Genomic DNA, 18,541 nt, shown 5'->3' on the forward strand with positions numbered 1-18,541 from the left:
TTCTCACCTTTTCTTTTCTTTTGAATCTTTATCTTTCTATCTAGGAACTTACTTGTAGGTGTTTTTTTTTTTTGTCTTTACCACTGAATTCAAGAATTTTATCAGAATATGCCTAGGTTTGTGCCTTTTCTCATCGATCTTGCCTGGAACACAGTGAACTCATTCAATCTTCAGTCTTTTTCAATCTGCAATCTTTTTTTGGCTCAGGGAATTTTTCTTCTATTACTTATTCCTCCTTCTAAAATTCTTGTTATCTGCATTTTTGGTTTCCTGGATCTATCCTCCAAGTCCTTCGACTTTCATGAGTTCCCATTCCAACTCTTAGTATTTTTGTTCTAAGCTTTGAAATTGTTATTTTACTTGAACTGAGTTTTAAAAAAAGAGGGCAGCAGAGATGTGCTCAAACTGCCATTTTCCCAGAATCGTTTCCAATGGGGTTGTTTAAATGCTATCTTATCACTCAAGTATAAAATAGTTTCTACGTGCTCACTCAAAAGACAATTACTTTAAATTAATATTTTTAAAGCCCAAACAGCTATTTGTTGAGAAGTTACTAGACTGAAAGCTCCTTGAGAGCAGGGTATCTGCCTTCTATGTATCTCTCACCCTCTCAGTAGATCTTGTAAATAAATGTGCTCAATACATCTTTACTGATATATTGATATGTTTAGCACCCTACAAGTTCCCAAAGGTAGAAGACCTTGTCATTACACTCACAAAATCTAAAGTCTAACTGAGGAGGCAAAAACAACATAAACAAAACAAATAAACAGCTGTCAGTTAAGTGTTAAACTGTCACTGAATACAACAATAGCTTAAAAATAGAAGAGATTAATAAGGACTAAAGTAGTCAGTTGGTTTCCTGATGAAAGGACATCAACCAGGCCGTGAAACCACAGGTAAATTTTACTAGGAGAAAAGGTAGTCCTGACAAAGAAAATAGTCGCTGCAAAGGCATAGAGATGAGAATGAGCCAGTCAGAAAAAAGAGTGAGGAAACCAGCCTGACTGTAATAGAAGAGTCTGTCAGATACTACTAAGGAAATAAGAATAGATAAGGAGGCTGATGGCAAGAGTCTAGATTCATTCACTGGCTGAATAAGTACTGAAAAGCACTTATGCTGAAGGATGCTGTGTGCTGTCCTCAAGCAGCTTACAAAGGGAGATGAGAATATTTATGCAAATGATCGTATAATAGCTTTAAGGTCATTTGAAAAATAACTATAATATAGGAGTAACATTAGAGATTAGAGCTCAGAGAACCAACAAATGAGGACGTTGTCTTTTCTTTTAACAGGAAGTTCTCTTCTAGGACTTCCCTTGGTCTCCTTGAAGAAACCGATAAGCAAAGAACCATGGGAGGAAAACTCACAAATGCTTTTGCTACACATTCAATTTAAAAATGAAAGTTTCTCCAAACCAGAAAGGAAGTCCAATAAAGTAAGAATAACAACTCTTGGGACTTCCCTAGCGGTCCAGTGGTTAAAACTGCATTTCCACTGCAGGGGCCACGGGTTCAATCCCGGGTCAGGGAACTAAGATCCCGCATGCCATGCAGCGCAGCCAAAAAAAGAATGACAGCTCTTTACAATTTTAAGACAGGAAAAAATTGTAACTATGTATGATGACAGATGTTAATGAGATTTACTGAGGTGATCATTTCCCAACATATAGAAATATCAAATCATTATGTCATACTCTAGAAACTAATATAACGTTGTATGTCAATTATACCTTGATTAAAAAAAAAAATTAAGACAGCCTGCTTGCCTCAGTCACAGATTTACTATGCAAGAAACTATCAGAAACTTCTCCTCACAATTCCTGCTGGGTTCATTTTCATTTTTTATTTTTTATATTTTTGGCTGTGTTGGGTCTTCGCTGCTGCACGTGGGCTTTTCTCTGGTTGCGCCAAGCAGGGGTTACTCTTCGTTGCGGGCGAGGGCTTCTCATTGCGGTCGCTCTCTTGTTGCAGAGCATGGGCTCTAGGCGCACGGGCTTCAGTAGTTGTGGCACATGGGCTCAGTAGTTGTGGCTCACGGGCTTAGTTGCTCCACAGCACGTGGGATCTTCCCGGACCAGGGCTCGAACCTGTGTCCCCTGCATTGGCAGGCTGATTCTCAACCACTGCGCCACCAGGGAAGCCCCTGGGTTCATTTTTAAAAAGGAGATTCAGGGCTTCCCTGGTGGCGCAGTGGTTAAGAGTCCGCCTGCCGATGCAGGGGATGCGGGTTCGTGCCCCAGTCCAGGAAGATCCCACATGTTGCGGAGCGGCTGGGCCCGTGAGCCATGGCCACTGAGCCTGCGCGTCCGGAACCTGTGCTCCGCAACAGGAGAGGCCACAACAGTGAGAGGCCCGCGTACCGGAAAAAAAAAAAAAAAAAATGACAAGACTGGCCAGCACTGTAATGCATTCATGCCTGACCTGAATTAAAACCCAGAAGGTTCCAGTTTATGAATAAATTGAAACATAACCCAAACATAACCTTGAAACAAGGTCCTTAAAAAGAAAGAAAAAAATCCTGCAGCTGCTTTAGTTTACCCCTAAAAGCAAGAGTTCTCTGGGAAAAAAAAGGAGATATGAGAGCACTCTTCTTTGACAAAAAATAACTCCAGAAAAATCAACTAAAGTAAATGTCATTTACAGAAATATCTACATTAATTTAAACATTAATTTTTAAATTAAACATTAAATATCCTAAGGAAAAAACAAAGCAAACAAAAAACTCTTTCTGAACCAGAATGTAACAATACCCTATCTGTAACCCAGAAGCTCAAGTCCAGGGCACAGCAAGGACCTTTCAAAGAGGCCAGACCTGTGCATTTTCATTTAGGGCTGGCCTGTGTGGCATCCAAGATACTCTCCTTCTGGATTTTCCCCTTTCAGCTTCTCATCAACCCCATCTCAATTCAAGGAAGAAAAATCAATTTCACATCAAAATATAAGTACATAAAATTATCTCTTACTTTACAGATACGCAGTCTTAAAGGATTTTACCCAATATCTTTTGCTCTTTTTAGAAAAAAAGAAGTCACACCCTTCCAGAAGTCAAGCTGATATAAATGAAATCCTCCAAATATATGTTGGAGTGCTGGTTCTGGCAAAGCAAGGTCAAAAATAACCAACCTCACTCCAACTGCTATCCATTTCTCTTAGGATAGAACATTCCCATTCTTTTCTCTCTGGGGAGCCCTACCTCTCAAACTCCAAAGACAGAAGCTGTATCCTAAGAAAAGTGGGGCCCAATAGTTAAGATGGAAAAGAATTTTGCTGAAATTACTTGAAACGTGATTCAGGGAGATGGAGGCAGTGTGGAAACACCGTGGGGTTTGGAGCCAAGTTGAGGTGGGTTCCAACCCCAGCACACTTTACTTTCAGGCTTCACGTTCCTTAACAAGTCTCTACAGAATGGAAATGACACACCTATCTTTAGGAGTTGTTAGGATTAGAAGCACACTTCAAAGACTTGTCCAAGATCATACAGTAAGCAGCAGAAACAGTTCTAAGTGATTCAAGTGTGTTCTCTCCCCTTTGCCATTCACTTCAGAACGTTACTGTTCCTGGTAGGGAAAAAGGGAAAGATCAGGTCTGTGTGAGGGCAGGAGCTGGCGCACCCTTTGTTCCACTCAAGGTTCAGTTGCTTTTTGCTAGCTCAGTTCCCTCATCACCATGACAACAGCAGCAATTTATTCAGCACCTACTTACTGGTCAGGCAGGATATATAAAGTGCTAAGCACAGGGCCTGTTACATAATAAGCACTCAATAATTGATGGCTACTTATACAGAGCTCTTAACTTCTTAAGAGAGCTTAGGAAAGGCTGGCTTCTTACAGGAAATTGAGTGGAACAGAAGTTAAAGAGACAGAAAAGGGGAAGAACATGCCAGAGTGGGCATTGCTCAGAGAAGGGCAACGTGTACAAAGGAATGGAAGTGAAAAAGCACCATGCATTCAGGGAAATACAAGTCATTCGGCATGGCTAGAGAAGACAGCAAAAACATGGAAGGCGCGGGAAGCCGGGCTGAAAAGGCAGGCAGGCAGGTCTTGTTACACAAAGGATGCCTGGAATTTATCCTGTGGATTGGGGAAGCCAGTGAAAATTTTTCAACAGGGAAAAGGACACAATTAGATCTGTGTTTCAGAATGATCATTCCATCACAGAATAGAGAAGGATGAACTGAAGAGAGAAGAGACTGAAGGCAGGCAGACGAGTTAGGAGACTACTGTAATGGTCTCAGCAAAAGATGGTAAGAGCTTAAACAAAGGCTGAAACAATGGGAATGGAGGGGAGGAAGCAGAATCGACAGAACTTAGTGACCCATCAGAAGTTAAGGATGACCCCCAAGTATTTTCGGAGCAGAAACAAGGAGTACAGTTTTGCACCTACTAAGTTACAGTTGTCTGGGGAGAATAAATGGGATGTCTGGAGCAGAGAGGAGTCAGGGCTAGAGATACAGACTAGGGAGTCATCTCCCAGCCTTGACAGCTGAGGTCCTGGTCATAGATGAGATCAGTCAGCAAGTGTCTGTGAAGTGAGATGAAGGCTAATGACAGATACCAGGAACACCCACACCAGGAGGAAGAAAGAGAAAAAGAAGCCCAAGGGAGAGCAGAAGGAATAGGTAGGGAGCTGGAAGGAAATTATACCATAAAAGCTAAGGAAGGAGGGAGTTTTATAAAGATATTGGTCCACAGCAACCAATGCTGCAGAGAAAGATGCAGAGAAAGATGTGGGTACTTTTCAGTCTAAAATCAGAAGTCGCTGGTGGCCTTGGAGACATTTTTTTCAGAGGCTTGATAAGACAGAAGCAACGGACTGAGGAGTGAGCAAAGGTAAGAAACAAAATAAAGGAAACGTAGGCTCTACTTTCTAGGATCTATGAGAGGGAGTGAACGCTAGCACACGAAAGCAAATAGGCTCCAATACAAGATCACGGGAAGATACTTTTCTTAAGATGGGAGAAACTTCAGCGTATCTATAGGCTGAAGGGAGGGGGCCAAGAGCCAAGTGTTAAGTGAGAGGCTAAAGATGAGAGGAAAAAACAAAGACAAAAGACTACAAGTGAATAGATGGATCAATAAAGTAAGATCCCAAGATCCCAGAAGAGGAGAAGGGATGAGGACTGAGATCATAGTCACAGGGACACACTGCAGAACAGGAGGGGGACAGTTCTTCCTCTGAGGAAAGAAGGAAAGAGGATACGGGTGGGAACTGATATAGGTAAGTTTGTGAGTGTTGAGGAGGGATGCTGAGGGAGTCTGGCGTTCCTTACAGGCTAGTAAGAATGAAGAGTGGTAGTACACAGACTTGGTTCTCGCTTCACAGTCCTCTTTGAGAAACTGATGAAAGCTGGAGACTCTGCTCCCCAAAAAGGCACATAAGCACTCACACTCACAATTCTACACACGGCTTTAGAGTTTCCAGGTCCACTAAAGCCAACCCGTGTATCCAAAGATCCTGTCAGCTGTGATGCTATAAAATTCCAAAGAAATGGCCTTTCAGAAAAGATTTTATTCATAGAAGAGCATCCACCAGGGAAGGTAACTTATTCATTATAAACACAAATATACGAAAACTCTTACTTAAATGTCCATGACATAGTCCAAAAAAAGTTGTACTAGACTTCACTGGTGGCGCAGTGGTTAAGAATCTGCCTGCCAATGAAGGGGACACGAGTTCGAGCCCTGGTCCAGGAAGATCCCACATGCCGCGGAGCAACTAAGCCCGTGCACCACAACTACTGAGCCTGCGCTCTAGAGCCCGCGAGCCACAACAACTGAGCCCGCACACCACAACTACTGAAGCTGCGCACCTAGAGCCCATGCTCTGCAACAAGAGAGCCACCGCAATGAGATGCCCGCGCACCACAACAAAGAGTAGCCCCCGCTCACCACAGCCCGCACACAGCAACGAAGACCCAACGCAGCCAAAAATAAATAAATAAATACATATTTTTAAAAATGAAAACTAAAATAAAGACAATGAGCGACAGAGCCTTGGATTTAGCAACGCCTTTAGATAAAAATAGTATTTTTAAAAGATAAAAGATCCATCTAGAGCTGACCCTTAGGTCTAAAGATAGAGGACTGAACAAGGCTGGTGGTAAATGCAACTTAAAGGAAAAATGGATGCAAGAAAACTTTTGAACAAGGAGCCAAAAGGAGTTGTTCACGAAGGACAAACGGGGGAAAAGGAAGAGTCAAAAGCCATGTGAAGGTTGAGCATCCACACGTGCCTTTTCATACATAGCGTGAAGATGCTTGAGTCTAAGAAACGATGCTTAAATTTCAGAGCCATTTGCCAGAGCCTACAGGCTTAGAAATGCACACATGCCAGATGTCTACGTGAAACAAACCAGCTACTCTGTGCTGCTCTAGTCAACTGCTTGCACTGACACAACACGTGCTGAACTAGGGTAGAGGGTGCCGACAGGAGCAACTGATGGAGGAGTCAAGTATTACTTGCAAAAAAGAATTACACTAATTGATTCCATTCATCATTTCATATGTAATCATATTCCGCTAAGTAACACAAGATATTAAAAACAGCCAAGTCACTATGCATCCATTCACTATCAGAAACAATAAAGATTACACGTACCAAGCACTTACTACACGCACACACCACACTCAGCTGTTCTCCTACGATCTCATTTTAAACCTCCTTACAACTCTAATAAGGTTGTCCTTCCTTTTTCAAGAACTGAAGAACTAAAACCAGGGAGGTTAGGCAGTCCATCCAAGGTCACAGGGCTAAGTGACAGCCAGGACTTGGACCCAAGCCCACCAGATGCCAAAACCCGTGCTCCTCGAATGATCATACAACCCCACCCCTTGTGCCAAAATCAAATCCCCAAGACAGAGACTTTGCTTCAATTAAAATCTGAGGTGAACAAAAATTTATTGCACTCCTAAAACAATACAAGAAAGAAATTGTTGAGCAGTTGTTTAAAGGACTTAGGAGCTTACATGGAGGTGAAATGAAAAACAATTTAAATATTTACAAGATCCATGACTGGCAAAAATGATATAAACTGTAAATGCTATAAGGTTTGGAGAAGGAGAGCTCACAGTGTTCAGGGGCAGGTTTAGAAAAAAGGTAGAACTTCAACTAACTCTTAAAGAACTGTGAGAAATGGTGCAGACAAGCAGGAAGGAGTGTTTCAAAGACCATTCCTGATTAATCATCAGAGAGAACCATGAAGAACTATAATCATTAAAATACAAATACATGTGAAGGCCGTTTTTAGCCAATCATCTGAACTTTCAACCCTGAGGTGCTAATCCTCACAAAGGCCAGGAAAGAAAGCAGCCACCAAGGGCTGGGCTGAGAGTGAAGGGTTAAAGATTTCTCTTATTCAAAAATCCAGGGGCTTCCCTGGTAGAGCAGTGGTAAAGAATCCGCCTGTCAAAGCAGGGGACATAGGTTCGTGCCCTGGTCCGGGAAGATCCCACATGCCGCGGAGCAACTAAGCCCATGAGCCACAACTACTGAGCCTGCGCTCTAGAGCCCGCGAGCCACAACTACTGAGTCCATGTGCCACAACTACTGAAGCCCACGCACCTAGAGCCCAAACTCTGAAACAGTTCAAGCCACCGCAATGAGAAGCCCAGGCAATGAGAAGCCCACGCACCGCAAGGAAGACACAACGCAGCCATAAATGAATTTATAAAAAAAAAAAAATCCAGCTCAGTGTTATGGACTGTCAAACAACAAGATTAATTTTTCAAAATACATAGAACTAGGGTGTCTAAACAAGCGCTATCCTTTACAGTAAAGTGAATCATTCTTCCAGTGAATTTGTCTGTCACTACTCTTCTGGAACTACCCTCAAAACCAGTTTAGCATCATTCTAATTTTTTGACAGTTACAAATAAAACACATTTATAATCACTCTAATTTTTTCATTCACAGCTAGTTTGGACTCCAGAAGGACATCAACCAGCTTTTCTCTACTTGACACCAAGTAACCCATAAAATGAAACTCTACCCTCAAAGAATTAAAATTTGCCGCTATGAGGATTTTCAAAGGAATGCGTCACAGGCTCTGACAAGCAATTCCTAAAGATAAGCTCCAACATAAGGCGGGTATAGCCCACCAAAAATATAGATATGCAACTTTCAGAGAATAAATCACTTAGATAATGCCCAGTTTTGGTTTTTCAAACCAAACCTGCTTTCCTTAATACTCCTAACACTAGGAATGACAACTGCTTAGTCATAATTTTCTGATAAAGGTGTTTCTTATGAATTAATGACTATGCTACATATTTGGGGGGAAGTGGCCCACTTTCCCATTATAAGTAAAGTAAGAAGGATTTACCAGTCTTCTAGTGGCTTAATTCCAATTGCCCACTTTGAACACTGTGAAATACAATCTCAATTCAGCATCTCCCCCTTTTCCTCTTCAACTCCCCCACCTCTGCCCAACTCCTAAAGAGGATTCACTTCAACTCCTAGGAAGCAGCTGTCTCCTTCCCCTCCACCTTCAAGGTGGACCTGTACCACTCTCTGAGGACCCTGAGATACGTGATGAAACAGACAGGAGAAAGGGAGGATGTGACTGGGTTTGTTGTGTTTGTGGTCAGAGAAGTGTTCAAACAAGAAAAGGGAGGATCCCTTCCTGTAAGCGTTATTTTATCTTAAATACCTTTCCAGTTGTCATCTTAGGACTGTTTTCAGGCACTGAAAAACTTGCACCCCTTCTAATTTGCCACAGACTGCCTTCTTTCCTTCACACTTACGACAATTTCACGAGCTAAATCACAGCCCTCTCTACCAGCCTCCAGTTTTGTATTTAAGGTTCTCTGCTGTTCCTTTTTCACAACAACAAAGCAGACAGCTTCCTCTTTTCTTAGAAGGCAGTTTCTGTACAGAACCCTCATGGACTGTTTTGTCTCATGGACTGTTTTGTTGGTATTTTTAAGTGATTTCCCTACCGGACTCAGAGCTCCTTGAAAGCTAACACAGTACCATACTCACCTCTGTATCCCTAGCACACAGTAAGCAGAGAATAAATGTCTGCGGAATCAAATAAGTGAAAGATAGATTTAAAAGAGATTTCAGAAAGAGAATCAACAAGACTCTTTGGAATTGTGGCATACAACTATTTCGTAGCATTTGCTTAGAGTAAAAATTAGAGTTAATAGCTTGTGCAATAACCGTAAAGATATTTAAATCATTTGATGGTAACAGATGCCATAATTACATGTCAGCTTAAGATAACGCACTTATTAGTGAGCAACTTTAGACAAAATACTTAACCTTTCTGAGTCTTAGTTTTCCCTTCTGTTAAACCAAAACAACAAAAAACTATTAACAGGTGTTAATAACATCTGTTCTACCTAATCACAAAGTTGCAGTGAGACTCAAACGACATAATGCATAAGATCATGACACAAACACAATGAATTATCAGACAGATTTAAACAAATTCCCCTCATTAGTGTTATTTTATGTGCATACACTTGACTAAAACATATGACTCAAGTTCAGACAACAGAGCTTATTACCAAATACATAATAAATATAACAATACATGTGAATCATGAAAAAATTTTCAGTTATGGGAATACTTGCAGAAACCTCCTGCCTGTTCAATTAGTCTACAGAAAAGCTTATGATTAGGTGTCCGTTCAATTTTAAATGATTCTCTGGACAGTGCTGGGCTGTTCTTTTTGGTGCAAAAGCAGGCAGCTTTAAGCACCAAGTCCATGGTGACCTGCCTGAAGGAAGCAGCAGCCACAGCACTGCAACGCACTCTGCGGCAGACAGCCCAGGGTGGCACAACCTGCGTTCCGGTGCAGAGCTGGCCCATCTGCGACCAGAGCCTGCAGCTGAAAATACAGGCGAGCACAAAGAAAATTCTTTAACGGCATACAGCTCAGACGATCGCTATAATTAGGACCAACTACAGCCTGAACCTAAAAAAATGAATAAAATGGAGGAATGAGTGCACCAAAGCCAACAACACACAATGAACACATAGTTAAAAGCATCTTTTTTTTTTCCCAGAAGAAAAAAGTACTTTTGTCAGAGCAGTAACCGTAGAGAAAATTTTAAACAAACAAAGGTCCCTTCAAAATATGGTACAGACATCACAAATAGCATGCTATAGATCTGGGGGTTGTTGGTGGTTTCAACTTCACTTGAATTCCTAAAAATGTCTACCTACTCCTCCAGTCAACCATCCTCTGTACTTTAAGCGAGAGAGACAGACAGATGGCCAAGATGCTGACACTGCAGGTCCGAGGTTTTTCAACTACATTTTTTCCCGTTTTCCATCGCTAAAAGAGATGAAATACAAGATGATGTAGTATAAACCTTTAAAAAACCAATTCAAACTCAGTTACACGCCAAAGCAAAACAACCCTGCATCAGAAAACAAACCATGCACTTGTCCTTAAAAATGTTGAAGGCTTGGCAATACAGTTTGCAGGAGTTTCACACTTTCTTGAAGGAGACACAGGTGAGCTAATCAGTGAGTCCTAGAAATAGTTCCTTGGAATCATCTCTAGAAACACCCAGAGAAGTAAACGATAAAAAGCTGGAAGCAGATATATCAAGAATAAAGAGCTTCCAGGATTTCCCTCTCCATGTAAAAGCAATCAACTCCTATTTTTAATCTCGTTCTGATGCAAACATCCAGCCAAACTTCTCTCCTTCTGGCTAATCAAAGATAGCTGATGTGATACTATAAAGTAACTTTTAAAAGTCTGACTTGAATGAAAGTCATCACGGATTGAATGACAATGCTTTAGTCCAGAAGAATGAGGTTTTTTGAGAGGCAGAACCAAGATAGCAATGCCCTAAACATTTCACAGAAACAAACTCACCCACCACAACTGATTCTGGGGACTGGCCAAAGAATAACTTCCCAACTGGTTAACTGAAAAAAAATATGCTGATAATTAAGTGCAAATGAAAACAGCACCTCCCTATACATTGGGAAAACCTAACAGGGTTATTAAAAATAATTATTTCCCTCCATGCCCAACTGGCTTTATAACACTCAAATCTACTTCTGGTTTTTCATTGTAAAGGACTGCGGGGTGGGAGAGAGAATGCCTTGATAAGTAAACAAAAAGTCAGAACTCTCCTGGGAACTTATCACATTCTTCTTTTCCAACCAACAATTTTTAATCCACTTGAAAAATGCTAGCGAAGAGGGCCTTTGGCAAAGAACTCAATAAGAATATGCAACTCTGGGGACACCACCACAGTACTGACATCAAGCTTGGAGAAAATGCTGCTTTTGTCTCAGAGGCAGCCTGTGATAAAAACAGGAACTTTGTGGAGAACTGATCACAACTGCACAAGAAGCCTGATCACATGCCCACAACAGAGCAACGTTTCTCTCATTGTTGTCCAGAGACTTCTCTAATAATAGTGGCTCGACTTATTCCATTCTTTTAATTCTCAATACCAATCCAACCCTCCTTGTAAAAATCCATTAACAAAAGAAAGACGGTGCCAGCCAGGAATTGCATGTAACCAGTAGCCACCTCTCTCCTTCCCTCTTCAAAGACTGCAAAAGGTGATCAGATGCGGACAATTCAGCCCGAATACAGGCACCAGGAAAAAAACCCTTATGACAAAGGTGTTCTAGAAGCAGCCCTGTGTGTCCCTCTCTGTGTTAATGCCACTTCTTCTGGCCTCCCTAGGACCCTCTACGGCCCACCCCGCTTCTCTCTCTCTCCTGTCACTAGGGAGGCATCTCGCATTGTTAAAGAAGGAAGAAGAAATGCTGGCGGATTTCCCCTGTCTTTCTCTTTTTCTGAAGACGGGGAAGGGGAGCTGAAACAGGCTAGGGCCCTCCCCTGAAAAAGGGTAGAGGAGAACAGGAGAAAGCTGTCAGCCACCCTGCTGGCGGCCTCACCCCCGCCCCGCCCCCACCGTGCCCCGGCGCCCGGGCAGAAGCCTGAAGCGGGAGGACACAGCTTTGTCTCGGGTTTTGGGGGGCAGGGAACACAGAAGCAGCCCGGGCCTGGGGAGGACCTCTCCTCCAAGCCTCTGCTCACCCCCTCCCAGGGAACACAATGAATCACACGGAAACCCACTTCCCAGGGTGAGAGAGAAGGGGAGCGACCCTTCAGAGCCCGGGCCAGATTTCCGGCACCCTCCTCCACTCTGCCCGCACGGCCACCAGGGCGCGCGGCGGGGACCTGGTCTCCCCTCGCCGCGAGCCGCAGCGGCGCCCAGGCGCCCGCTCCCCCGCCCGTCTCCTACCCTCCGAGAGCTCCAGCTCCAGCTCCGCCAGCTGCGCCCGCACTTCGGGCGGCAGCGCCGCCACCGCAGCCGGCGAGGGTTCCAGGCCTCGCTCCGCCATCCCGGCTCTGTCAGCCACACTCCGGAAGACAACCGAGGGGGCCGAAAGCGGGACGGACTGACGCGAGCCCACACCCCGGCTACAGGATCCGGCTCCGGCCGCCAAGCGCCGCCAGCGCCTCCGCTGCAGCCGCCGCCATGAGCAAGGGTCACGTGAACGCGGCAGCCCCGCCCCCGGGCTGAGGATGCCCCGCCTCCGAAGCCGAGTCAGGCTGAGCACTCGCGGTCTGATGGCGCCCTCTACTGGGAGCCTCCTGAAACGACGAGTCCAAGCCCGCCGCCCCGATTTCTCCAACGCTAAATACGCCAACGGTGTTGATGTCCACCGGGACACGTAGCCTTTACCTTTTACGAACTCACGACCACGCAGTTTTCAGGGGCCCCAGGCCTTGCTTTTTCCAGTTCTCTTCACTTAGTAGTGTATCCCTTTATCTTGTCACTTCTTCCGTTTCCCCCTGATTGACACCTCCGATTCATAAAGATTTGAACTCAGGCCAGTTCTTTCACTGGGGCTTCCCGATTGCATTTACCAGGAGCTCTTTTTTTTCTATTTCAGTTCTAGCATTTAAGACAAAGGAGGGAGAATCTGCCTCCCCCTTCCTAGACATCTAACCACTTACAGGAGAACTTCGTCTTCTTTATCTTTTTATCCTCCTTGGTGTATGACTTAATAGGTGTTCCAAAAGTATTAATATTTTAATTCAGTATAAGGATCCACACACGTGTGTGTTTTTACCAGGAACTACTGGGGCAGATGCCTTAAACTGTCATTCATAGTCTTTCTTTAGTAGTATTGAATCTTTTTTTAAACGTCAGAAGTCCCCTGCAGAATTAGAGGGAATTCCAGTGTTTTTCCTTCCCTTCCATTCTGATCCAAAATTGGTCCTTTGAGAGTAAGGCCTCAGCATCTGTTCTTTAGTAGTTCCCAGACAGTATTATATCATTCATGGGCTGGAGGGGGAAAAAAAATTGAATTTCAGCTTAAAAAAGGAATGTAATAATGTTGACTGGGAAGTAGACTTTGAAATTTCCTTTTAACTGCAACAATGTAAAGAGAATCTATGGGAATATATGTATGTATGTCTTCTGGTTTACATGAGGACTATGGCAGTTTTTAAATTTTATTTTATCTATTAAATTATGGCTACGTTCCATGTTCATTGCTGAGCGCGGGCTTTCTCTAGTTGCGGTGAGCGGGGGCTACTCATTGTTGCGGTGCCCGGGCTTCTGGTTGCGGTGGCTTCTCTTGTTGTGGAGCTCGGGCTCTAGGCGAGTGGGCTTCAGTAGTTGTGGTGTATGGGCTCAGCAGTTGTGGCTCGTGGGCTCTGGAACACAGGCTCAGTTGTGGCGCACGGGCTTAGTTGCTCCGCGGCATGTGGGATCTTCCTGGACCAGGGCTCGAACCCGTGTCCCCTGAACTGGCAGGCGGATTCTTAACCACTGCCCCACCAGGGAAGCCCTTAAATAAGAGATTTTTAAAGGAAAGAAAAAATTTATGAGGATCAGGAAAATTTGAACACTAGATATTTAGGAATTATTGTCATATTTTTACATATGGTAATGACATTGTGATTATATAACTTTAAAATAGTACTTTTTAATGGGAAAACATACTCAAATATTTATGGATGAAATGGTATGCCTGAGATTTGCTTCATAATAACCCAGTGTAAGGTGAGGTGAGAAGAAGGTAGAGGTATATCTGAAGTAATATTGGCTGAGATCATAGAAGGAGTTGGGTGACGGGAATATGCAGTTTGATTATACTATTCTACTTTTGTATATATTTTAAAATTTCCATAAATAAACATTTTTTTAAGTACAGAGAAATACTTCTGCAGGAGATCATACCTTTGTAATTGTATCTTTTTCTATTTTTTCTAATATTGCTATATATTAAGAGAATGGGTACTTTAAAACATGAATCTACAAAGCAATCTTTACTAAAAGTTTCATAATTATAACAGTTGAAAAACTGGAAATATTGTCTACCCAGAAATCCAAGAGAATCAACTAAAATACTATCATTCACTCATTCATTCATTCAAACATACTGAGTTAATGTAACATGTTAGGAACTGTCTAGGTGCTAGGAATACAGTGTTTGAAAAAGGTGTATACTCTCACGGAGCTTAGTTTAGTTCTATCAGAATTACAATTAGTTTTATGAAGTGGCTTAAGATTAGGCCAACATATAAAAATAAATAATTTCCTGTCTTACAGCAATAGGCAATTCAAAGAAAAATCCATTTGGTCACAGCAAAACATAAGTAGGAATAAACCTAACAAGAAATGTGTACGATTTATATGAAGAAAACTGTAAACCTAAATAATAGTTACCTATTCCCAGATGGGAAGACACAATATCATAAGGATATCAATACTCCAAAAATTAATCTATAAAAGTTAATGCAGGGCTTCCCTGGTGGCGCAGGGGTTGAGAGTCCGCCTGCCGATGCAGGGGACACGGGTTCGTGCCCCGGTCCGGGAAGATCCCACATGCCGCGGAGCGGCTGGGCCCATGAGCCATGGCCGCTGAGCCTGCGCGTCCGGAGCCTGTGCTCCGCAACGGGAGAGGCCACAACAGTGAGTAGGCCCGCGTACCGCAAAAAAAAAAAAAAAAAAAAAAAAAGTGAATGCAATCTTTATCAAAATATTACTGTAATTTTCTAAATCTTGACAAGCAGATTCTAAAGTTTAAATAGAAGATTAAATGCTCAAGGAAAGTCAAGAAAAATTTAAAAATTTAGAAGAGGAATTTGCCTGAGCAGATATCAAAACATACTAAAAATCAACAAGCCTCAAAACCAAAAAGTCATGAAGGAATACTGATTGTGAATAATGAAAGATAAGACAAACATGCATGTTCTTTAGTGGCAAGACTCATAATTTTTGTCGAGTCAGTTCTCCCAAAATTTCTTGTAAGTACAATGCAATATCCATAAAATCTTCAACAGAACGTTTTGGTTTTTTTTTTAAACAAAATTTGTTCGGTGATTCTAAAGCTCATATTAAAGAAAAAAATTCAAAACATTCTAAATAAAAAAACTATGGGAACAATTTGTCCTTTCAAATAACAAAATATGCTAAAAAGCTACTGGAGTTAAAACAGGGTGTTATTAGTGCAGGAGGAGGATAGAAGGAATTTGATAAATACTGAAGAAACAGACTTATGCATAACTAGGAATTTCCTTTATGATAAAGGTGGCACCTCAAATCAAGGAGAAAAGATCAAGTATCTAACAAATTGTTTTTTTAACAAATTACTATTTATAAGAAATAAGAGTGACACTTCATAATGCACCAAAAGAAACTGAATGTGTTTAAAAGTTAAAATTTAAAGAAAAAAATTAAGGTATTAGAAGAGAGGAAAAATATTTAATAACTTCAGCATAGGCAGGGCTTTCTAAGCAAGTTGTACAGGTGAATGTTGATAGATATGGCCCCCAAAACAATTAAAATGCAAGAAACCATATACAACAGGTGTCCCCAAGCTGCCTGAACCATCCCCCCCACCCCCGCCACAGTCCGTGGAAAAATTGTCTTCCACGATACCAGTCCCTGGTGTCAAAAAAGGTTGGGGACCGCTGATATAAACGTTAACATTTTTTAAATTACAAATAAGAATGTGTTTCCAGTATATTTAACAGACAGTGAAATACCCGGAACATAAAAAAGAGCCCTGGACTTCCCTGGTGGCGCAGAGGTTAAGAATCCGCTTGTCAATGCAGGGGACACGGGTTCGTGCCTTGGTCCTGGAAGATCCCACATGCCGCGGAGCAGCTAAGCCCGTGAGCCACAACTACTGAGCCTGCGCTCTAGAGCCCACGAGCCACAGCTACTGAAGCCCGCGCTCTGCAACAGGAGAAGCCACTGCAATGAGAAGCCCGCGCACTGCAACGAGTAGCCCCCACTCGCCGCCGCAACTAGAGAAAGCCCGCGCGCAGCAGCAAAGACCCAACACAGCCAAATATAAATAAGTAAATAAATTATAAAAAACAAACAAAAATAGATTATAAAAAAGAGCCCTACCAGTAAACAATAAAAATTGACCACCTAATGAAAAAATAAGTAACAAATAATAAATGGCTAATAAGGATACAAAAACATTTAAAAACTTACCAGCAAAGAAATATAATTTTAGCAATAACAGATAAGAAGTACCTAAATGATATATAGATACTGGGTGTATCCCTTCCCTTGATGGCTGAGGATCATAAGCTACAGAATCATAAAAGCCCAAAACTCTTGAGGGTGATTTGTCCTGTTGTGTGAAAGATTTGGACACTGGGGAGGAGAATTCTTTCCTCATCTGGAAATTGCTGCAAGGACCTCGTAAACCTGTAACTGCTACTGACCAATCTTTCCTGTCACATAGAGAACGCACCTGAGGAAGAAGCCAACATACAGCTAGTGGATTGGGCATGGGAGGGAAAGGTGTGGAAAAAAGGTGAGGGAAGAGGAGAGAGAGGGATTAGATTAAGATTGATTATGCACTTGGGTCCAGCTCCATCACTGAACGTTTAAAGTAAGCCACTGGCTCCCCTCTACTTATTCTCCAACCTATTCTCAACCCTCTATTATCAGGCCTCCACTCCTAGTCTATTGAATCAGTTTGGTAATGGTTACCAGTAGCCGTCCAACTGTCAAATCCAATGGACTCGTCATCTCACTTACGTGGCATTTATACTTTACATCTTGAAATTTTCTCCTTTAATTTCTTTAACATCTCTTTCTCCTGCTTCTCTTGTTAGAACATTTAATGCCAGTATTGTTTGGGAACTCCTTTTCCTCTGCCTTCTTTTACATTTTTAAAGTGTTTTTACTTGAAAATATTTCCAGGTATAGAGAATTATACCTGTGTACCTATCTCACCATCTGTTTCTGCTTCAGAACTTTAAAGACATTATAGATACATTTGAAGGCCCTATACATGCATCCCTAGTATTATTTACCTCCCTTCCTCCTTCCCAAAAGATGGTTATTTAAAAGGTATCCACCATCTTGCAGCTGGTATCATTCCCAAGTATATTATTACATTTTTATACTTTTACTAGATGTATCCATAAACAATAAATAGTAATTTAACAACTATAAAAGGTATCAAACTCTATATGTCAATCTAACTTGCTCTTTCAATATTTCTTTTGACATGTAAGAGCTGTTTCCAGTTCATTCACTTTAAGTGATATATAGTATTTCATCACAAGACATACTATAGTACTACTGACTCATCTCCTGCCTCCCTCTTAGACTTACCTTTGTGAATATATTGGGCCCACCTGGACAATCCAGGAAAACCTCATTCCAAATCTTTAACTTAATGACATCTGCAAAATCCCCTTTGCAGTATAAATAACTTTCACAGGTTCTGGAGATTAGGATGTGGACATCTTTGTGGGAGAGATTATTCAACCTCTCATACTGTTTTAACTACTGCTCCCTTAATTCCAAACATCTTTCTCACCTGGACAATTCCCAAACTATTCACATAGCCACGAGCTTTGTAGTCTCAATTTCGAATATAACCATAATCCTCTCCCTAAGACTTCGGTGGTTGAGCATTCCCTACAGAATCAAGTGAAGTCATTTTCTTAGCATACAATTGGTCATGATTTGACTGCAAAGTAAATTCAGCTTTTCTCTTGTCGTACTCTACTGAAACCTACACTCCACCCATTCCAAACTATTATACTGAATTTGCCACATGCTCATGCCTCTTTGCCCTTCTTTACTTGCACTGTCAGTATGCTGTTCACTCTTCCTTCACCTACCTAGCCAACACATATTGTTCATGAATCCATTTGGAAGTTAATGCCTCTCCCCCCAACCCCAGCAGAGCTGACCACCATTGAATGTGTATTTCTAATACCATCAAAACATTCATAACACTTCACAGTAATATTTTGGCTTATAATGCTCCACTCTAGTTATTAAGGGTAGAAATTTCATAATTTTAGCATTCTGTGCACCTAGTATCTTGGCTTATAGTAGATATGTAAGATCAAAATGGTCATAAATGAAACAATTAAGGTCATGGAGTTAGTGTGTGGGTATTTCTAAGATTTGAATACTGATGGAAAGTGGCATGCTACACAAACAGCCATACATCCACAAGAAAACAAGTGGTGAGACACAATAAAAAATTTTTTTAACTTAGTAAGTTAAATCTGGAATCTTGAAGAGTATGTGCTATTACTCCCTAAATTTTTGG

At 41.9% G+C, this 18,541-nt stretch overlaps 1 protein-coding gene across 5 annotated transcripts in view; it reads right to left on the reverse strand.

Moving 5' to 3' along the window:
* The window catches only part of DIP2B (disco interacting protein 2 homolog B), a 233,019-nt gene extending 220,580 nt beyond the window's left edge, over window positions 1-12,439 (reverse strand). For 3 of the 5 annotated variants that reach the window (XM_019934449.3, XM_019934451.3, XM_073788683.1), the window contains exon 1: window positions 12,229-12,439. In XM_019934449.3, the coding sequence (XP_019790008.1) occupies window positions 12,229-12,328 (100 nt within the window). In that variant the 5' untranslated portion in view covers window positions 12,329-12,439. The remainder of the gene's footprint in view (window positions 1-12,228) is intronic. The other 2 variants (XM_019934447.3, XM_019934446.3) reach the window with 1 other exon arrangement.
* Between the last annotated feature and the right edge of the window lie 6,102 nt (window positions 12,440-18,541).

The sequence above is a fragment of the Tursiops truncatus genome, chromosome 11, assembly GCF_011762595.2.
Source record: "Tursiops truncatus isolate mTurTru1 chromosome 11, mTurTru1.mat.Y, whole genome shotgun sequence".
NCBI lineage: Eukaryota > Metazoa > Chordata > Mammalia > Artiodactyla > Delphinidae > Tursiops > Tursiops truncatus.